A 20094-nucleotide genomic window follows, 5' to 3' on the forward strand; every position below is an offset into this window, starting at 1 on the left:
GTAAATAGACAATATAGTCCAAATAAAAGACGATGATTGTTAGGGTTAAAAAAAAGCAACAACACCCAACTCTATCCTGCTAAGATGAGGCCTTAAATATAGGGACCCAGAAAGGCTGAAAGAGAAAGAATAAGATAGTATGGCAGGCAAGTCACAGATTGGGGGAAAATAGAGTACACAACTGATAAAAGACTTGTATCTAAAACATGTAAAGAACCCTTAAAACTCAACAATAAGGAAGCAAGCAACTCAGCTAAAAAAGAGCAAAAGATCTGAACAGATATCTCACAAAAACAAGACATACAGATAGCAAATAAACATTTGAAAAGATACTCTGCATCATATGCCAATGGGAACTGGAAATGAAAACAACAATGAAATGCCCCCACTCACCTACCAGAATGGCTAAAATCCAGAAAACAGGCAACACCAAATGCTGGTGAGGATGTGGAGTAATAGAACTTACGTTCATTGCTAGCAGAAATGCAAAACAGTGCATCCACTAGGCAAGGCAGACCTGCAGGTTCTTAGGAAGGTAAATAGTCTTACCATTATCTAAGTCACCTGAAATCTTATGTCCACAGAAAAACCTATATATGAATGTTTATAGCATCTTTATTCATACTGCCAAAAGCTGAAAGCAACCAAGATGAATGGATAACCAAACCGTGGTACGTCTGTACAATTGAATATTATTCAGGAGTGAAAAAGAAACTATTAAGTCACAAAAAGACATGGAGGAAGCTGAAGTGCACATTGCTTAGTGAAAGAAGCCAGTCTGAAAAGGCTACATCTTACATAAGAAAAGCCTAATATGCTAAATGTCTGGTCAACCGGTTGGCCGTTCAACCAAAGTGTAATATGCTAATGATATGCTAAGGCCGCTCAACCGCTCGCTATGACATGCACTGACCACCAGGGAGCAGATGCTCCAACCAGTAGGTTAGCTTGCTGCTGGGGTCCAGCAAATTGGGACTGAGCGAGACGGGCCAGACACGCCCTGGAGCCCTCCTGCGCTCCTTCCCCGGCTGGCCAATCTCCCGCATCCCTCCCTGGCCCCCATCATGCACTGGTGGGGTCCCTCGGCCTGGACTGTGCCCTTTCGCAATCTGGGGCCCCTTGGGGGAGGTCAGAGAGCCAGTTTTGGCCCAATCCTGTTCAGGCTGAGGGACCCCACTGGTGCACTGGGCCTCTAGTATTACATATGACATTATTCTGGAAAAGGCAAAACTAGAGACAGTAAAAAGATCAGTAGTTGCCAAGGGTGTGGGGGGAAGTGAGGAGTAGATATTGTAATGGTAGATATATCATTAAACATTTGTCAAAATTCATAGAACACAGCCCTGGCTGGTGTGGCTCAGCTGGTTGAGCGTCATCCCATGCACCAAAAGTTGTGGGCTTGATCCCAGGAGGGGGACATGCAGGAGGCAGCCGATCCATGTTTTGCTCTCACATCGATGTTTCTCTCTCTCTCAAAATCAATAAACTATTTAAAAAACAAACAAACAACAAAAAATAAAAAAACCCCAACAACTCACAGAACACAAAGAGTAAACTCTAATGTAAACTATGGATTTTAGTTGCTGATGTATCAAGATTGGTTCTTATCTATAACAAACGTAACACAGCAATGCAAGATGTTACAAATAGGGGAAACTGAGTGGGGAGAGAGCAGAGTGTGTGGAAACTCTGGGTAAGCTCTGTTCAATTTTCTATAAATCTATGACTGCCCTAAAAAAATAAAGTCTACTAATTAACAACAATAACAAAAACATTGCAGCAGCCATCTGCAACTAGAGTGAGTAGGAGCCAGCACCTGCTTGGGGGACAGCACATGTGTGTCTGAATGTTTCTGGAAGCTGCAATGGATAAGAACTCCATCTGATTCTTAGCGATCTTGTGCCCCTGTCTGGCCTACACAGGCCTTAAAAGTCCAGTTAATAAGTAAGTATATTGAACAAATAAATGAAGGGGTCATTGCAGTGAAAAGGGACGTAAAGAACAGTGACAGAGAGCAGGACAAGAGACTCCAGCAAAAGCCTGACCCATCCGAAGGTGGCGTCTGTCGTACTGGATTTTATTTCATAACAAATATCGCACTTTTATTATTTCTATAATAAATACGATATTTGTTGCAGAAATTCCTATGGGAAAATTAGTTTTGTTGAACCTGAATGCCTGGCCGTCACCTTGCCATCCTTTTCTCCGCCACTGAAACAACTACTTTCAGATGAAGAGAGAGGCTTTGGTGAGGCAGCTCCTGGAGTGCGGGCGCCCGGCACCCCGCAAAGTGAGCCCCTCCGGCAGGACTGGCACCCACACGGAGCTGTATCCAACTCAGAGTTTTCAGGAGCAAATTCCTGGCAGCTTTCAGTTAACCAAGGTTTACTAACACAGAGGTCCGGTCTCAGAGGATCCTGAACCACAAACAAGATTTATTTTTTTAAACAAGGGACATTTTTGTTTACAAAATTTTCCTTTTGCCAAACAAGAAGCTACAATCCCAGACTATGTGGGCTCAGTGCTGGACACTTGGCAACCCAAGGTGAGAGGATTAAGTGTCCTAACACGGGAAAGGCGCCAAGAGCAAGGCACACACAAGGCTCAGTGTTAGATTCCTTCCAGCCTCCCGGTTTCTGGTAGAAAGTGGGCCGGAAGGGAGGGATGGTGCAGAGCGGATAAAGTTGGACGAACCACTTATTGGGGAAGTTTAGCAATAAGAGAAAAGTGACATAAGGTAGCTAGAGATGGCAACACGAAGCACTCTTCCTTTTTCTTCTAAGAAAGGGCTAACTTAAGGTGTGAAGGAAGAATGCATGGAAACCAATACGCCCTGTATGATGGACATGTGAGTTAATTCCTAACCTGCATGTAAGAAGTGCTTTACAAATAAAATATCCTGGCTATTTTAAGCTCAAGTCTTTTCAGCGAGGCAGAGAGGTAAAGCAAAGGGTATCAGAGGGTACCAGTGACCTAGTCCTCAGCGCGCAGGGTGATGTGGAGTAGAGGTGTTCTCTGAAAATGGTAACTAAATAACTAAACGTCATGTCAGGGTGCCATGCAGACTGATAAATCGACTTGGGGAGCAAATGGGATGTTTCTTACCGTTTCATTTTGATTAGCGATTAAACTAAGCCAGCCTGCCTGCTGCACACTAGGAACATCAAGTTAAACGAAGGACAGAATTTGGATGAAGAGCCACTGTTTCCCGAGTTGGATTTTAATGTGCTGCTCTTATTTAGCTAAAGGACAACGGCCATTTCTTCAAGGTTATTAATTATATATCACGCAGGGATAACTGATCAATTTCACATCCATATACAGATCACAAGTGATTTTTTATTTACACCCAAATGTAAAATACAGCATTAAAAAGATTAAAAGTTTTCTACAAGCTATTATATCAGGTGAGGTAAGTTTGACATTAATTATTCATCTTCCTTTTTCATTGATTAGTAGATTAAGGCTAAAATGCAACCATTTTGATTACTAGTGAAAATGAAAGCAGAGTATTATCAATAACAAATGAAGCTCACAACTAGTTATTCCTTATGGTATCACTAATTAACTGTAGGCATTTCCATTCAAGTTAAAAAAATGCCAAATTTTTTTTTTTTTTTTTTTTTTTTATGTTAAAAAGGACCGGTTTTGCTCTGTGGTTTAAGTGTCGGCCTTCAGACCAAAGAGTCTTGGGTTCAATTCCAGGGTTGCAGGTTTGATCCCCAGCCCCCACATTGATTTTTTTTTCTCTCTCTCCCCCACCTCCTCCCTCCCTTCCACTCTAAAAATCAAGGGAAAAAATATCCTCTTGTGAGGATAAACAAACAAACCTGGACCCTGAATCACAAAGATGTGGACAATGCTGAGGTAAAAAAGGTGCTAAGAGACAGTTTTCAGTTCAGTATTACTGAGTAAAACCATCTTTCACATTTTAAGTGAAGAATTTTTCAACAAGTTTAAAAACACAAAATAAAACAGACTACAGATCCCAACTTTCAGTCAGAAAGCCATTTTTCCTTTGACCTACAACCACACACCCCTCGGAGGTTTTGGGTGGTCCTACTATGATTGAATTTAAGGAAGATTCCACAAAACTTAGTATCCGTTTTATTCTCTCTTCCTCCACAGGGACCACTGAACCACAGAAGGAGAGCAAACAATGACCCTGTGCCATCCCGGTTCAAACGTCCCCCTCCCCCTCCTCTACCTTAGGGGGAAGGTGACAGACAGGGCACACCACTGCAGGACCCTCCAAGACAGCCATGGCTTCATGGCTTCAGTCCTTCCCTGTGCAAGCACTGTGCTAACAACCCCTACAGCGATGGCCTCACTGAGTCCTCCCAACCGAAGGGAGGACTGCCATTACCCTCATCACACAGGCGGCCACTGAGAGGCTCTTAGGTGGTTTCCCCAAGGCCACACAAGTACAGGTGGAGGGGCCGGAATCTGAACACGTCTGATCCTGGGCCTCACTTGTAAGTGCTCTGCACCCTCCTCCCATGTGCAGAGAGAAATCTTGTCCAAGAGGAATTGAGTGTCTCTACTGTGTACCCGAGGGGGGAACAACGCCCATCACGTGCGAGTTACAGGAAAGGGATGTCTGCTTGCCATCAGCCGGAATACCTGAATGATTAGTGCTGTTGGAAATGGACCAGGCTACCTGTTGGGGCTGGGGGCGGGTGCGCAGGGGCAGCCTCACAGAGGTATAAATGTACTGGCTGAGGGCTGGCCCCGTCACCAAGCCAGTTCAGTCCAGATTTTGGGTCAGGCAGGAAGTAGAACCAAAGTGGTGGGACTGACTCCCCACAGCACCAGACCCATGAAGACCAGCCCCCCTGGCCCATCTGTCATGACCTCATGACACACAGAGACAGGAACCAACTCCAAGACAAACAGTAGCCTAAGGCCAGATGAACCAGCAATTTGGAAACCCTAAGGGAACTAAGGAGGCATAAAAACATGATCATCCATGACAAATGGCAGGGAACACCACTGCCTGCCACACAGGCAACTCGCACTGGAGAAGGGGTGCAGGGAAAAGGGCTGGGTGCGGGAGGCGGGTGCCATTCCCACCCCGCCCCTCATGCATCTGTAAGATGTCCTGTAAACCATCAGCCCCTCCCAGGGGCAGGTGAGAACCAAATGAGAACACAGAAGTGGAGCATCTGACAGCTGTGAGCCTCAGTAATTGTTAGTTTGGGGCTGAGGGAAGCCACAGGGCAGGAGGCTTAAGTATCACTGTCGCTGGGCAAACAAAACAGGGCCTGTCTTGTTCACAGGGATATAGAACTACACACTCACACAATGAACTCCGGACTCACATTCCCAGCTGCCCCGTCGACATTTCCACTTAGTCTGACAAACATCCCAAACCTAACACATCTGAACCTTTTAAAATATAAGTCAAACCACAACACTCCTGAGTTCAAAACCTTCTGAGGCATCCCACCCCCACCTCACATTCTTACCATGACCCACAAGGCCCTACCTGACCTGGCCCCACCCTCGAGCCCACTCCATCTCAAGACCCCCACCCCTCCTACTCCTCCATTCTTAACTGCACCTAAACCAGACTGGCTTCCACACTGTGGCCCAAACTGAGGCTGCCTCAGGGCCTTTGCACTGCCAGCACCCATTGGAATGGTCTCCCCAGACATTGCTCCCTCCCCATTGTGTGCCTCTGAGCACTCTACCTAACCGGGTCACTCCCCCCTTTAGGAGCAGGGACTGGATGCACTGATTTATCCTCAGGGACTAGATCAGGGGTGGGCAAACTTTTTGACTCGAGGGCCACAATGGGTTCTTAAACTGGATCGGAGGGCTGGAACAAAAGCATGGATGGAGTGTTTGTGTGAACTAATATAAATTCAAAGTAAACATCATTACATAAAAGGGTACGGTCTTTTTTTTTTTTTAGTTTTATTCATTTCAAACGGGCCGGATCTGGCCCATGGGCCGTAGTTGGCCCACGGCTGGACTAGATCAATGCCTCTCAGGTAGAGATGCTCACTGGAATGCGCACAGTGTCATCTCAATGAGGAAAGAAAAACTACTATAATCCCTTGATCACTAATATTTGGTTTTATGTGCTTTTCAGTATACCATAGAATGCCTCCCGCCCCCTCCCCCCTTAATTTTTCAAAATAGCAAATCAGAAACAAACCCCGTATTGTACATGTGAGGCAAGTGTATCAACCCCCGGGTCTGATACACTCTTAGTTGCTCAACATTTTAAGCTCATCCTAGAGCACCATAGTGCCACCCTCTTCACAGAGCTGGGGCTCCACCACAGCGCCAACAGAGGAAAATGTAAAGCAGGGAAATGTAGGCAGTGATAAAACATGATGAGTAAATGAATGACACATGAATGCAAAGAAATATGTATGGGATGCTAAACTTTAAAAAGCAGTGCACAAAAGTTTTTATATAGCCACAGATTTTAATTATGTAAAAAAGAGATATTTTAAAATAATAAAGATAGAAACTGTTTATTAGTTTTATTTTTAGTAAGGTAATTTTTAAAAAATGAAGTACATTTTTATACTCATTATAAAATCAAAGTATAGTTCTAAACTTCTTAAAGGACTCATAAGCTATTTTAATAGATTTATATGTTGCCCTGGTTGGTGTTATCCAATGGTTAGAGTGTTAGCCCACGCACCAAAGGATCTTGAGTTCAATTCCTGGTCAAGGGCACGCACCTGGGTTGCAGGTTGATCCCCAGCCCCGTGGAAGACAACCAATTGATGTGTCTCTCTCACATCGATATCTCTTTGTCTCTCCCCTCCCTCAAATCAATGGAAAAAATATCCTCGGGTGAAGACTAGGTAGAGAATACAAGTGAGATGAGATTAAAATATTCAATATCTATGCAGAGAACAGATCTCATTCAGTCACACATTTCTTTTGTTGCAACAATGGAAGCTGCTGCTGCTAGCTGTGGCCTGAGTCATGAGCACTTGCCTCACATGAACATCAGCTTCACAGCCTTCAAGTTACAGGAAGAGGCTCATTCTGGACAGAGTCCAGGTCTTAGTTGTAAAGAGCTTGCCACGTAATTTGCCTCTGTGGTCACCTTGTAATTTTTATTTTATCTGTGAACCCATGCTCCTAAAATATATTTTTAAATATTTTTTTTATTGATTTCAGAGAGGAAGGGAGAGGGAGAGGGAGAGAGAGATAGAAACAATGATGAGAGAGAATCATTGATTGGCTGCCTCCTGTACACCCCACACTAGGGATCGAGCCTGTAACCCGGGCATGTGCCCTGACCGGGAATTAAATCTGCAACCTTGTTCTATCGGGACAATGCTCCATCCAACTGATAAACCTGGTCAGGGCTGGACCACGTTTATTAATGCTGTCAATGACAGCCATGGTTTCAAGAGGGCCCAGAGAAACCTGGTTCACAGAGTCTGAATGGAAGAGCCCAACCCCCGGGTCTGATACACTCTTTTAGTTGCTCAACAAACTTTTTAAGCTCATCCTAGAGCAGCAGTCACCAACCAGTAGTCCGAGGACCACTGATGGTCTGTGAGGTCCGAAAGGTTGGCGACCGCTGTCCTAGAGTATATCTAGCTCTCACATCCTTGCCTCACCAATTTTGCTGAGCAGGGCAAGGGCTGGCACATTCGTTATAAGTGCCACCTCCCCTCCAGAATGTCCCTACAACAGACGCTGCTAAAGGACCATACCCCCACCCCCAAGGACTGCTGTGGGAATTAAGTCAGACTCCTGGACTCTGCATTTCCAGTCATGCCAACAAAACCCACTTGCTGTGTTATTCACACTGTGCGGGGCCAACGACGGCTCTCACGGGGTTACGCAGTGGCTACGAGGCAGCACACGGGGACGTGCTGCAAAGCACAGAGCGAGCTGAACTGTCTGAAAGATTTCTGACCAACCTGGGCTCTAATTCAGGTTTTCTTTTCTCTGGTGAAAAGCTGAGGAGAATGAGGCCATGACTGGAGGTCAGTAACAGTGCCGATGGGCTGCCTGCATATTCCAGGGGGCTGGGGAATGGGTGCCACAGCCTTTTGAGTCATTACCGTCTATTATATTTAGTGTGAATTAACTAAGACACCCCATACTGGGAACTTCTCAGAAGCGGCAGGTATGCTTTTTGGTTGTTTCTTCTCTTTCCTTCTTTTTTTTTTTTTTTTTTAAATTTTATTGATTTTTTACAGAGAGGAAGGGAGAGAGAGATAGAGAGTTAGAAACATCGATGAGAGAGAATCATCGATCAGCTGCCTCCTGCACATCTCCTACTGGGGATGTGCCCGCAACCCAGGTACATGCCCCTGACCGGAATCGAACCCGGGACCTTTCAGTCCGCAGGCCGACGCTCTATCCACCGAGCCAAACCGGTTTCGGCTCTTTCCTTCTTTTTTATTTTTGGTGACAGAATACACATAATTTACCAATAGTGACATTCACAATATTGTACAACCATCACCATCATGCAATTTAAAGCCATTCCACTGCCTGAGAAGAAAAACCTGCACCCGCTAAGCCTTTCCCAACCTCTCGGCCCCGCAGCGCTGGCAGCCGCCACCTGCTTCCCATCTCGTAAGGGTCTGCTGGTTGGACATTTCACATGCATGGAATCATACACACGTGACCGTTCAGCCTGCCTGCTTTCATTGAGCATGCTGGAGTGTGGATCTGTACGTCATTTTCTTATTACTGAATATATTCCCACGTGTGGCTATGCTATATGTTGTTTATCCACCAGCTGCTGGACGTGTGAGGTGTTTCCACCTCTGGCTGTTGTGAATAGTGCTGCCTAGATTCCGTGTGGGCACAGGTGTCATATCTCTGGAACAGTACCTAAGAAATGGCATTGCTGGCCCTAACAGGTTTGGCTCAGTGGATAGAGCGTCAGCCTGCAGACTGAAGGGTCCCAGGTTCGATTCTGGTCAAGAGCACATGCCTGGGTTGCAACCAATCAATGATTCTCTCTCATCATTGATGTTTCTATCACTCTCTCCCTCTCCCTTCCTCTCTGAAATCAAGACCCCCACCCCTCCTACTCCTCCATTCTTAACTGCACCTAAACCAGACTGGCTTCCACACTGTGGCCCAAACTGAGGCTGCCTCAGGGCCTTTGCACTGCCAGCACCCATTGGAATGGTCTCCCCAGACATTGCTCCCTCCCCATTGTGTGCCTCTGAGCACTCTACCTAATCGGGTCACTCCCCCCTTTAGGAGCAGGGACTGGATGCACTGATTTATCCTCAGGGACTAGATCAATGCCTCTCAGGTAGAGATGCTCACTGGAATGCAACAGAGCTGGCAGACTGCCTGCGTTGAATTTAAAAAAAAGAAAAAGAAATGGCATTGCTGGGTCCTGTGGTAACTGTTTAAACTAAGGCACTGGCAGGCTCTTTTCCGAGGCAGCTGCTCCATTTTACGTGCCTGCCAGCAATGTGTGAGGACTCGACTTATCTCTGCCAACACTGTTATCATCTGCCTCTTTAATGACAGTCACTGTGTCGGATGTGAACTGGTATCTCATTGTGGTTGCGATATGCATTTCCCTAGTGGCTGATGATGTTGAGCATCTTTTCATGGGCTTATTGGCATCCTTACTTTTTAATACTTTTATAGGAAAGAGCACCAGAGGAAGTGCAGTCACCCCCAAACTTTCAGAATGTAACCCAGCCATGGCTGTCCCTCTCTACTGTTACATCACCATGGGCTTGGGAACGTGCACCAGGCCAGGCCTCACTCATGTCATGATTCTATCCATACCCGTCTTCCGGGTCCTCCTTCCTCAGCCTGTCACAGGGGCCACCTCCCTTTGCAGTTTCCTGTGCATCAGACTTGAGTCACCCTTTCTTGCCTTCCTTGGTTTGTGTGTCAGAACTCAGTGGTTTTGTTTCCGACACATACTTCAAGGCCCAGCACAGTGCCACAGAGTAGGAACTGCCCATCTGTAAGAGGATGCGAGTGCATGGCTCTCGTGAACATTAACAGTGGCAATGGGGAGGCGGTGCCCCCTGAGCCTGAGCCACCACCCCTCCCTGTGGCCAGTATGGCTGCTAGGACCCCTGAGCGGCTGTTCCTGGCTATGGGCAGAGAGCATGAGAACAAGGGCTGCTACATTCTCCCCATCCTGAGTTGATAGGACACACAATATCCTTCAAGAAGAAAAAGACCAATTTGAATCATTGTGAAAACTGGATTTAAACAAGACAATTAGCTCTGCACACACTTCAAAATTCAAAGCGTTATGAGAATGGGCAGGTACAATCAAGTGTATTGAAACATGGGCAGTGATGTAGCAAGTTACACTCAGGAGGCACTAGATGTGAAACGGAGGCACCTTGATTCGACAGCTTAGCTTTTACATCTGTAGTTCCTTTTACTAAGTGTAGAACATCATTTCCACATTGAGTTACTTCAAAGCTGGGAGAAGGAATGCTTTTCTTAGAACTCCGATTATGTCTTAAAGAAACACAAAATACAGACTTACACATGTCGGGTCCATCTCAGACCATTCGGTGGTGAGCTATTTAACACAGCCTTTTACCTGCTGAGCCACACTGGGCAGGGTCAGCTTCACTGCCTCAAAATAAAGCCCGTCAGAAAAAGCACATCTTTGGACATATACACAATTAAGTCGATGTGCTAGGCACAGAGCTGGCAGACTGCCTGCGTCGAATTAACTGGCCATTAACCAGTTGGGTGACCTCAGCAATTACTCCCTCTGAGCCCCTGTTTCCCCACCTGTAAAATGGAGACAATAGCAGGTGCTTCAGAGGGCTGTGTGATGAGGAGAGGAGTCAGTATCTGCAAGGTGCTCAGAACAGTGCCTGGCACTCAGCAGGTGCTATGTTCACCAAATAAAATAAATTCCCTATTCACTGTTTTCTATTTTTGTGGGATGGATTTTAATCTCTTTAAAGTGAGTCAAACTTGCAATGAAAAGATAAGTGGTTTGGGTCAATAATAACTGCTCTGGCTCAACTTAGCTCTCTCATCAACTCTGGTATGAATTCCTTTATCTAAACCTTAGGATTATATTAATATTTTTGTGAATTCATAACACTTCTTTTAAAGTATTTCAAATTTTCCCCTGCTTTTTTTTTTTTAAGACCTAAGACCATCAAGTTGAATTTTGAGTATCAACGAGGCAAAACTGTAATAAATATGTATTTTTTAAATTGCAAGACCTATAAACATTCTATTAATAACAAAAGAAAACCTATGATTTTTTAATGTTCCCTAGTGAACATTAATCTTCTGAGGGGACAAAAAACTTCTGTTTTGTGCCCAATTTAAGAAACTGGCCCAAACAATTTAATAAGCAATTCAAATTCAAAATAATGTAATAGCTGACTAAATGGGAACAAAATAACAGTCTAAATTTATGTAATGGTGAGCTGTAAGGATCTCAAAGCAAACTCATCAACTCCCCAAAGAAAGTCTCCTGTTACTCCTTGAGAAATAAGTGAGAACAAGCTTTATTTGTGTGCGCGTTAAGGATGCTAAAACAGGCTCAAAGTTTCTTTTAAATATGTTGCCAAAACATTTCCTACTGACCATGTGTTTTTCCTTTCTACCTTTTCAATATTTTCTAAATTTTTAAAAATAAGTGTTGTTTGATTTAGGGACAAAACTGGAAGTTTTGCATGCATTTCAGTTTCCTTTTTTATTATTATTATTATTTTATTTTATTTTTTGTTAATCCTCACCCGAGGATATTTTTCCATTAACTTTTAGAGAGAGTGGAGGAGGAGAAATAGAGAGAAACATCAATGTGAGAAAGACACATCATTTGGTTGCCTCCCACACAAGTCCTGACCTAGGCCAGAGATTGAGCCTGTAACCGAGGTATGTGCCCCTTGACCAGAATCGAACACGGGACCCTTCAGTCCGAGAGCTGACGCTCTATCCACTGAGTCAAACAGGCTAGGGCTCAGTTTCCCCTTTTAAATGAGTCCAGTTCTTTGACTTATGTATGTGACCGCAGGCACACACCCTGACAACCTGAGTCACATGACTTACTACATACCAATTAAACACAGGGGATTAAAATATTTTACCTGCCAAATCCTGACTACAGACCTCTGGTTTCTGGCTTTTTGTTGTTTGCTCATTGCTCCCAACAAGGCAAGATGGTTAAGCTCTCGAGCTTCTTACATGGCTGTGGTTGCTAGGATCACGCTGCTCATGCCTACTAAACCCAAGCGCTTAGATACTAAACCCACTGCTTTTCTTTGGAGAAAAGGATATCAATAAAATCTAGAAAAGTGAGAAAAATACGATCTAACTTAGGTCTTTCTCTTTTTCCTATGAATTTTCCACTACACTTCCATATAGGGAATTTAAACAGGTATAGGGTAGTATTTTAGTTTAAACTAACAATAAAATGAACTAAGCAAATAAAAAAACATTAGGCCTCCAAAAGCAACTCCTACTAGGACAAAACTTTACCATGGAGTTGATATAAATGAACAGAAAATTAATAACCATATGAGATAACAAATATAAGCAGAAGGACAACTTGAAACAAAAACAACACACAATAAAAGTTACTTCCGTTCCCTCTGAATAAAACACACATCCACATGAAACTCCCCCAGTGCAACATACTTTCCTTACTGGAATGGAAGTTTTAAGCCTGTGTTCATAACAACATGGGTTGCTGTGGAAATAGCTGATTCAACATTATGAACTCACAGCTGAATAAAACAAGGTGTGGAACAGAAGTCTTATTTAAACAGTGGCCAGAACCATAAAACAAAATCGGCAAACTGAGCAACGGTGAGTCAGAGCATCCTGAGTTTAATGTGCGGATCATGCATGTTTCCCCATACAGGATGTTTCTTTTTCATTTAGTCCTATATTTTGGAACCCTATAAACATCGCAGGCATCCCTCCATGTCCCAGTGAATAGTTTATCACACTGACCCTGCTCAGGACAGAGTTACTCTAGTTCAGGCCTCGCCAGAACCTACAGAGCCGCCAGAACCTACAGAGCCAACAGAACCCAAGTCAGGGAGGGTTCTGAAAAGTTTCTGTGTGTAACTGATTCTGTTAAATACAGTGCTGACTTATCCATCATACAGCACCCTCAGGCCTAGGCTTCATCTCCAGGTTCTAAGACAATAAATGCTACAAGTACAAAACCCAATTTTTAAGTCAGAGAATGTTAACGAGCACCCAGACCCACTTCACAGCCAGCAGCCCAGTCTCCAGCCCCAAGCCCTGTCACCACACCTCAGATTTGTTCCTCCACTTTTATGGTGTTTTCCAAGCAATGCTGCAAACCCTCGAGACACCTGACATAGAAATGGGGTGAGTTACCTGAACTTTAGAGTGTATGCTCTGCTTCCCTCCCCTTTTCTTTCAGCAGGCACACACTTTACCAATCTTTCCCTCTGGCTTTCTCAACCTTCCAAATTAGAGCATTTTGAAGCCAAAAATTGACCCTTTATAAAACATATTTGACAAGTTTTAAAACTAATGGTTGTGTGTAGGGCTAGTGACAAAAAAAAAAAAAAATGGACCTTTCCCCCTTAGGAGATGAGCCAGGAGGAACTGGCTCTGTAAATAGAAACCCAGATAGATTCCCCTGGCAGCTGGCACCACCGAGGGTGTGGCTGCCCTCGAGTGTGCACAGGAGACCAATTCATACCAGCAAGACCGGAAAAATCACAACTGAGAGCAACTGTGGAAGCACGGAGAGCCAAGAACAGAACGCAAAGGGCTGACTCTCTGCTAGGTGAGTCACAGGAAACCCTCCCGCCAGACCAGAACCCGCCCAGCTCCTTCAGTTGCAAATGTAGGTCAAAGCTCCCTGGGCTTTGGGCTTCAGGGGGAAGGGCTGAGCCCAAGCCTCAGGGGCAGAAGCCCAATTTCTAAGGAGCAGGGAGGCAGGGCACAGGCTTTGGCCTGCCCTCTAAGCCTCCACCTTGGACACACCACAGTGAACTTGATCATCCCAGAAGTGGCCACACTGGGGTGCTGGGCTAGCTCTCCTTTCTAGTCCCGATTTGCACCATTCACACGTTCTTATCAGCACTCGCAGCCGAGCCAGGTTTACATATAATGACGATCAGCTCACCCAGCTCTGTCGACACAGGGGACCCGGTGGCAATCTCACCAATCTTGGCCACTCCATCGTAGTAGGCTTTCCCCGCCAGGATCATAGCTAGACAGGGAAGGTGACACACAAATCATCATTTAGATGAGAAAAGGAGGAAGGGACACAGAGGTTTTCTTCCAAGCATCTCGCAGTCCCTTTAGCTCTGGGAAGGTAGGGCGTGTGCCCAATAGCTGTGCTGGGCAGAGGCCCCACCACTGACAGCACCACGGGACCCTTGCCTATGACCAGCCCCAGGGAACGTGCTGTGCAGGCACTGGAAGTCTAGAGGAGGTCCTGACTTCTCCTGATGCCAGTTCTAGGATGGATGTATTCCTAACATAAACGCTATGTGCATATATGCATGACCCATGGACACAGACAGGCCTGGGCGGGAAGGAGGGCTGGAGGTCACTGGGGGGGAAAAGAGGGCATCTGTAATACTTTCAACAATAAAGATAAATTTTAAAAAGTTGCAGCTTTTACTATCTATGTATACAAATTCAGAAAACATAATGTTCTATCATACAGTTATTTCATCAGACTGAGGATGATCTTAAAGTAGAATCATAAGAACAATAATAAGTTGCATTTGTGTAGACTTTCCAAGTCATTGCTTGAGTTGTTCTAGCTGCGCCCAGTTTCATGAAGGGGAGTGGACTGGAGACATTCTGGGTCCTTCCCAAGGTCAATGGCAAGGCAGAGGGCATGCACACAACGCCAGCCAAGGCACTTCACTTCCTCAGCTCTGAATTACAGTGTTTTTTGATTCTTTGGCCTCAGAACTGAAAAAGGGATGACAGCACCTAAAAACAAGTTCGTAACCAGCAAACTGTCAAGTTAATACACACAATATTTTAGCACAAAGATTTTAAATGGCAAAAAAAAAAAAAAAAAAAGATTTTAAATGGCAAGGTACTGATAAGCTGAAATGCAAATTTGTGGGAGAATGGTATACAGGATTATACAATACTTAAACAAAATTTTTGGTCTGAACCCACACATGGAAATGAAATTTTTCATTATCTGTTCACTTATGTTTAAAACTATTTAACCTTCTTATTCTAGTAAAATATCCTTGATTTTATGATAAAGTTGAATTAACTTTAAAAATTATATTATTTATCCAGAATAAGGAATAAAAAATTTTCCTAATTTTGCTTCCCTCTGTGAATACATGAAGAGATTTTCTACCACTTATTGTTTTAAGGAGTGAAGAATATTAGTTCTATTTTATGTATTTAAACTTTGGGGGTTAACATTGGTTAATTACATTATTTAAATTGCAGGTCTACGACTTTTTAATATGACATCAGTATACTCTATTGTGTGCTTACCACATGAGGTGACTAGCCTCCTAGTCACCATGTGTTTTTGAACTCCTCTGCCCTCTTCGACTTCCCCTATCCTACTTCCCCTCTGATAACCACCACTCTGTTGTATCTATGAGTTTGTTTGTTGTTTTTTGATTTATATCCCACACATGAGTAACATCATATGGTTCTTCCCCTTTTCCATCTGACTTATTTCACTTAGCATAATATTCTCAAGATCCATCCATGTTTTTGCAAGTATTTTTGCAAACGGCAATATTTCATATTTTTTATCGGTAAGTAGTATTCCACTGTATATATGTCCCACATCTTTTTTATTCAATCACCTTCAAAAGATACTTAGGTTGATTCCATGTCTTGACTATTATGAATAATGCTACAATAAATATAGGGGTACACACATCTTTACAAATAAGAGTTTTCAAATTTGGGGGAGAAGATACCCAGAAGAGGGATTGGATTGCTGGGTCATATGGTAGTTCCATTCTTAATTTTCTGAGGAACCTCTGTACTATTTTCCATAGTAGCTGTACCAATTCACATTCCCACCAGCAGTATACAAGGGTTCCCTTTTTTCCATGTCCTCTCCAACACTTGTTTCTTATTTTATTGATAATCGCCATTCTAAAAGATGGTATCTCATCATATTTTGATTTGCATTTCTCTTATAACTAGTACTGTTGAGTGTCTCTTCCTATATCTATTGTCTTCCTTGGAAAAGTGTCTATTCAGATTCTCTGCCCACTTTTACATTGAATTATTTTTTATTGTTGTTGAGTTGCAGGAGTTCTTTATATATTTTGGATATTGTTTGAAAAGATCTCCCAAACAGCTGGCTGCCTTCTAGTTTTGTTGACTGTTTCTTTTGCTGTGCAGAAGCTTTTTAGTTTGATGTAGTTTTACTCATTAATATTTTTTTTACTTCCCTTGTCTTTGGAGTCAAGTTCACAAAATAACCCTCTGAGACCAAGTTCCATAAATTTAGTGCCTATGTTTTCTTCTATGTATTTTATTCTCAGGGCCTTTAAATTATTTTGTTAAAAAATTTTAATATAGTGTCAAATAACAGCATAATTTCATTCTTTTGCATGTAGCTTTCCAGTTTTCCTAACACCATTTATTGAAGAGACTTCCCTTTTTTCCATGGTATGTTTTTGGCTCCTTTGTTGAAAAGTAGTTGCTTATATATAAATGGGTTTAGTTCTGGGCTCTCAAGTCTGTTCCATTGGTCTGTGGGTCTGTTTTTCTGCCAATACCAGAGTGTTTTGATCATCTTAGCTTTGTAGTATAGTTTGAAGTTAGGGAGGTTGGATACCTCCAGCTTTGTTCTTTTTTCTCAGTATTGCTTTGGCTATTCGAGGTCTTTTGTGGATCCAGAGAAATCTGAGGTTTTTAAAAAATATATTTTTATTGATTTCAGAAAGGGAGAAGGAGAGAAAGATAGAAACATCAATGATGAGAGAGAATCATTGATTGGCTGCCTCCTGCACAACCCCTACTAGGGATCAAGCCTGCAAGCCGGTCATGTACCCTTGACCGGAATTGAACTTGGGACCCTTCAGTCCACAGTCCGACGTTCTATCCAACGAGCCAAATCCGGCTAGGAAAATCTGAGTATTTTTTGTTCTATTTCTGCAAAAAATGTCATTGAGATTTTGATGGGAATTGCATTAAATCTGTATATTGGACTAGGTAATACGGCCACTTTAACAATGTTAATCCTTCTAACCAATGAACACGGATCATCTTTCCACTTCTTTGTGTCTTCTTCAATTTCTTTTAACAATGTATTGTACAGGTCCTTCCCCTTCTCTGTTAAGTTTATTCCTAGGTATTTTATCCTTATGTTGCAGTTGTAAATGGGACTGTCTTCTTTATTTCTCTTCCTTATACTCTGTGGCGAGTATTAGGAATACAACAGATTTTGTATATTGATTTTGAGCTTGCAACTTGAGCAGACTTTTCTCTTCTCCCTCTCTCCTCCTTCTGATACATCTATTATCCTTAGGTTGCTCTGTCCAGTGAAGTGAGATAGTTCTCCTAGAGATTTTTCCTTTTCTTAAACCAGCCGTGGGCAAACTACGGCCCGCGGGCCTGATCCGGCCCGTTTGAAATGAATAAAACTATTGAAAAAAAAGACCGTACCCTTTTATGTAATGATGTTTACTTTGAATTTATATTAGTTCACACAAACACTCCATCCATGCTTTTGTTCCGGCCCTCCGGTCCAGTTTAAGAACCCATGGTGGCCCTCGAGTCAAAAAGTTTGCCCACCCCTGTCTTAAACTCTTAGTCCTCTCTTCTTTCTCCTGGATCACTTTTAGGTTTTTATCTTTGAGTTTGCTAATTCTCTCTTCCATCTGGACTGCTCTATTTCCAATACTCTCTAATATATTATTCATTTCATTTATTCAGCTCCAGAATTTGTGTGGTTCTTTTTTATAATTTCAACCTCTTTGGTCAAGTACTCCTTTTGTTCATTAACTTTATTCCTGAGTTCAATAAACTATCTTTCTGAGTTTTCTTGTATATCCTTGAGTTTCTTCATAACTATAATCATTTTTGTCGTTGTTAATCCTCACCCAAGGAAATTTTTTCATTGATTTTTAGAGAGAGTAGAAGGGAGGGGGAGAGACAGAGAGAAACATCAATGTGAGAGAGATACATCGATTGGTTGCCTCCTGCACATGCCCTGATCAGGGCCAGGGATTGAGCCTGCTGCAACCAAGGTATGTGCCTTTGACTGTAATTAAACTTGGTTTACCCTTCAGTCCACAGGCCGATGCTCTATTCATGGATCCAAACCAGCTAGACCCATAACTGCAATCTTGAATTCTCTGTTATTTATATCACTATCTTCCATGACTTTGATATGATTTCACTTTTCATTTTCTTTCTATGCTTCCGTGTACGTTGGTTGTTCATGGTGCTTGATGGACTATTTCCTGCCCATCAAGCAGTATGCAAGGGTTCATACTGCTTCATGAAGGGGAGTGGACTGGAGACACTTCTTTGTGGACTGTTTCTTTGGGGTAATGCTCTCCTGTTAGATACTGTTTTGCTCTGGACAATTCAGCCAGTTGATAAGTAGGGTGCTTTCTTTTGTTTTCCAGTAGGTGGTGCTACATTGCAAGTTTATGTTTTCTCTTGCACTGTTTGCACCTCTGGGATCATGGGTGTCCTCTCTGTGACCAGCTCATCTTGGCTATGAAGCACCGCCACTGTGATAGGGGAATGGCTTTGTGAACTCTCAGAGCTACCTCCTTTTTCTGCTGTGTTTTTGGCATTGCTGGGCTTTACCAGGGTGTGTTGGGGAGAGGAGGCAAGTCTGTGATCTGGCAGTTCTGCTCCACCAGTCCAGTCAGGGCTGTTGGCCCCCCACTTCCCAGACACCTCTACCTGTTCTGCTATGATGGGGAACAAGGAAAGGAGATGCCTTTTCAGGGAGGTAAACTGCTTCTGTCCTTCTTAAACTGCAGCTCAGCTCCTCCCCCCGCTACCACACTAGCCTAAGCAGCGGTGGGTGTCGAACTTTGTCTGAGGCTACAGTCCCTGTCCTTCCTCCTGTCATGCCTCCAGTATACCCACCTGGAGATGTCCCAATATGTGGCTCTTTCAGGTGTGTCTGTGTGCTGAACAGGGGAATCTTTGTGCAGTTAGAGTTGTCTGACTTGTAAATTGAAGGGGAGAAACAATGGAGTCTTCTTATTCTGCCATCATACTGACATCACTCTCATATTAATGCTATTTTAGTGGTTAACCAACTACTTCATCAATCTAATCTACATACTTCTACCAGATGATTTTTCCTTAAAATATGATTTCATTAGGTTACAGTTTCACTCAGAAGACCTTATGGGCCTCCCACTGCTCAAGAGTTAAGACCACAGTCCAGAGATCATCATAGATTTTTAAGTAATGGCCTTCAAAAAATCACACCTCCCAGAATTTCCAGCCTGTGTAGTCTTCTACACACTGACGGGTGAGTTGCTTTGGCCAATGGGGGGACCAGCTAGTGTAACTCCCACAGGGGCCTGCACTCTTGCAGGAGGGAGTGAGCCCACAACCTAGTCCAGGTGACTGTAGCTGCAGGAGTCAGACTGAGGGGCCCAGAGAGCTGCACTGCCTTTATAGGACCATGAGAAATAATAAACTATTGTTGTCTTACCCATGCCAGTGTGGACCCCAGGTCTGGCTTGGATACTGTCTTTTCTGCCTGAAGTGCTCTATGCAGCCATCTGCCTACTAAACCTAATATCTATCTGCTAGATCAGCTCCTACAAGGCCTCCTGCCTGCTCATCCTGTGTTTGTCGTTAGCTGTGCATGTTATCTTGAGTTATAACTGAACCGCTGACTGCACATCTGGACTCTTTAATATAGTAAAAATTCTTACCAAGGACTTTGCAAATTTATCTAAATATCTCAAAGCCTAGATGGCCTGCATCGATTCTGGAAACACCTTTGGAAGTGTGGAATTGTCCCCAGAAGGTGTTAAAGTGATGAACCCTTTGGGGAGAAGCCTTTTTAGCAGGAGGCTAAGTGACAGGTTATTCACTGAGTCACCTTGTAAAACTACCTCAGGCAGCAAATGCTAGAAGGAAAATCACTGCAGGTCCTGGTGATTCCCTTCCCAGGGGCATCTCCAGCAATGGCTCTGCAGCCTTGTG

At 43.5% G+C, this 20094-nt stretch overlaps 1 protein-coding gene across 4 annotated transcripts in view; it reads right to left on the reverse strand.

Moving 5' to 3' along the window:
- The window catches only part of BAIAP2L1 (BAR/IMD domain containing adaptor protein 2 like 1), a 79967-nt gene that overhangs the window by 27990 nt on the left and 31883 nt on the right, over nt 1–20094 (reverse strand). For all 4 annotated transcript variants that reach the window (XM_036313770.1, XM_036313769.1, XM_036313772.1 and 1 more), the window contains exon 3: nt 14075–14161. In XM_036313770.1, the coding sequence (XP_036169663.1) occupies nt 14075–14161 (87 nt within the window). The remainder of the gene's footprint in view (nt 1–14074; nt 14162–20094) is intronic.

The sequence above is a fragment of the Myotis myotis genome, unplaced genomic scaffold (assembly GCF_014108235.1).
Source record: "Myotis myotis isolate mMyoMyo1 unplaced genomic scaffold, mMyoMyo1.p scaffold_m19_p_6, whole genome shotgun sequence".
NCBI lineage: Eukaryota > Metazoa > Chordata > Mammalia > Chiroptera > Vespertilionidae > Myotis > Myotis myotis.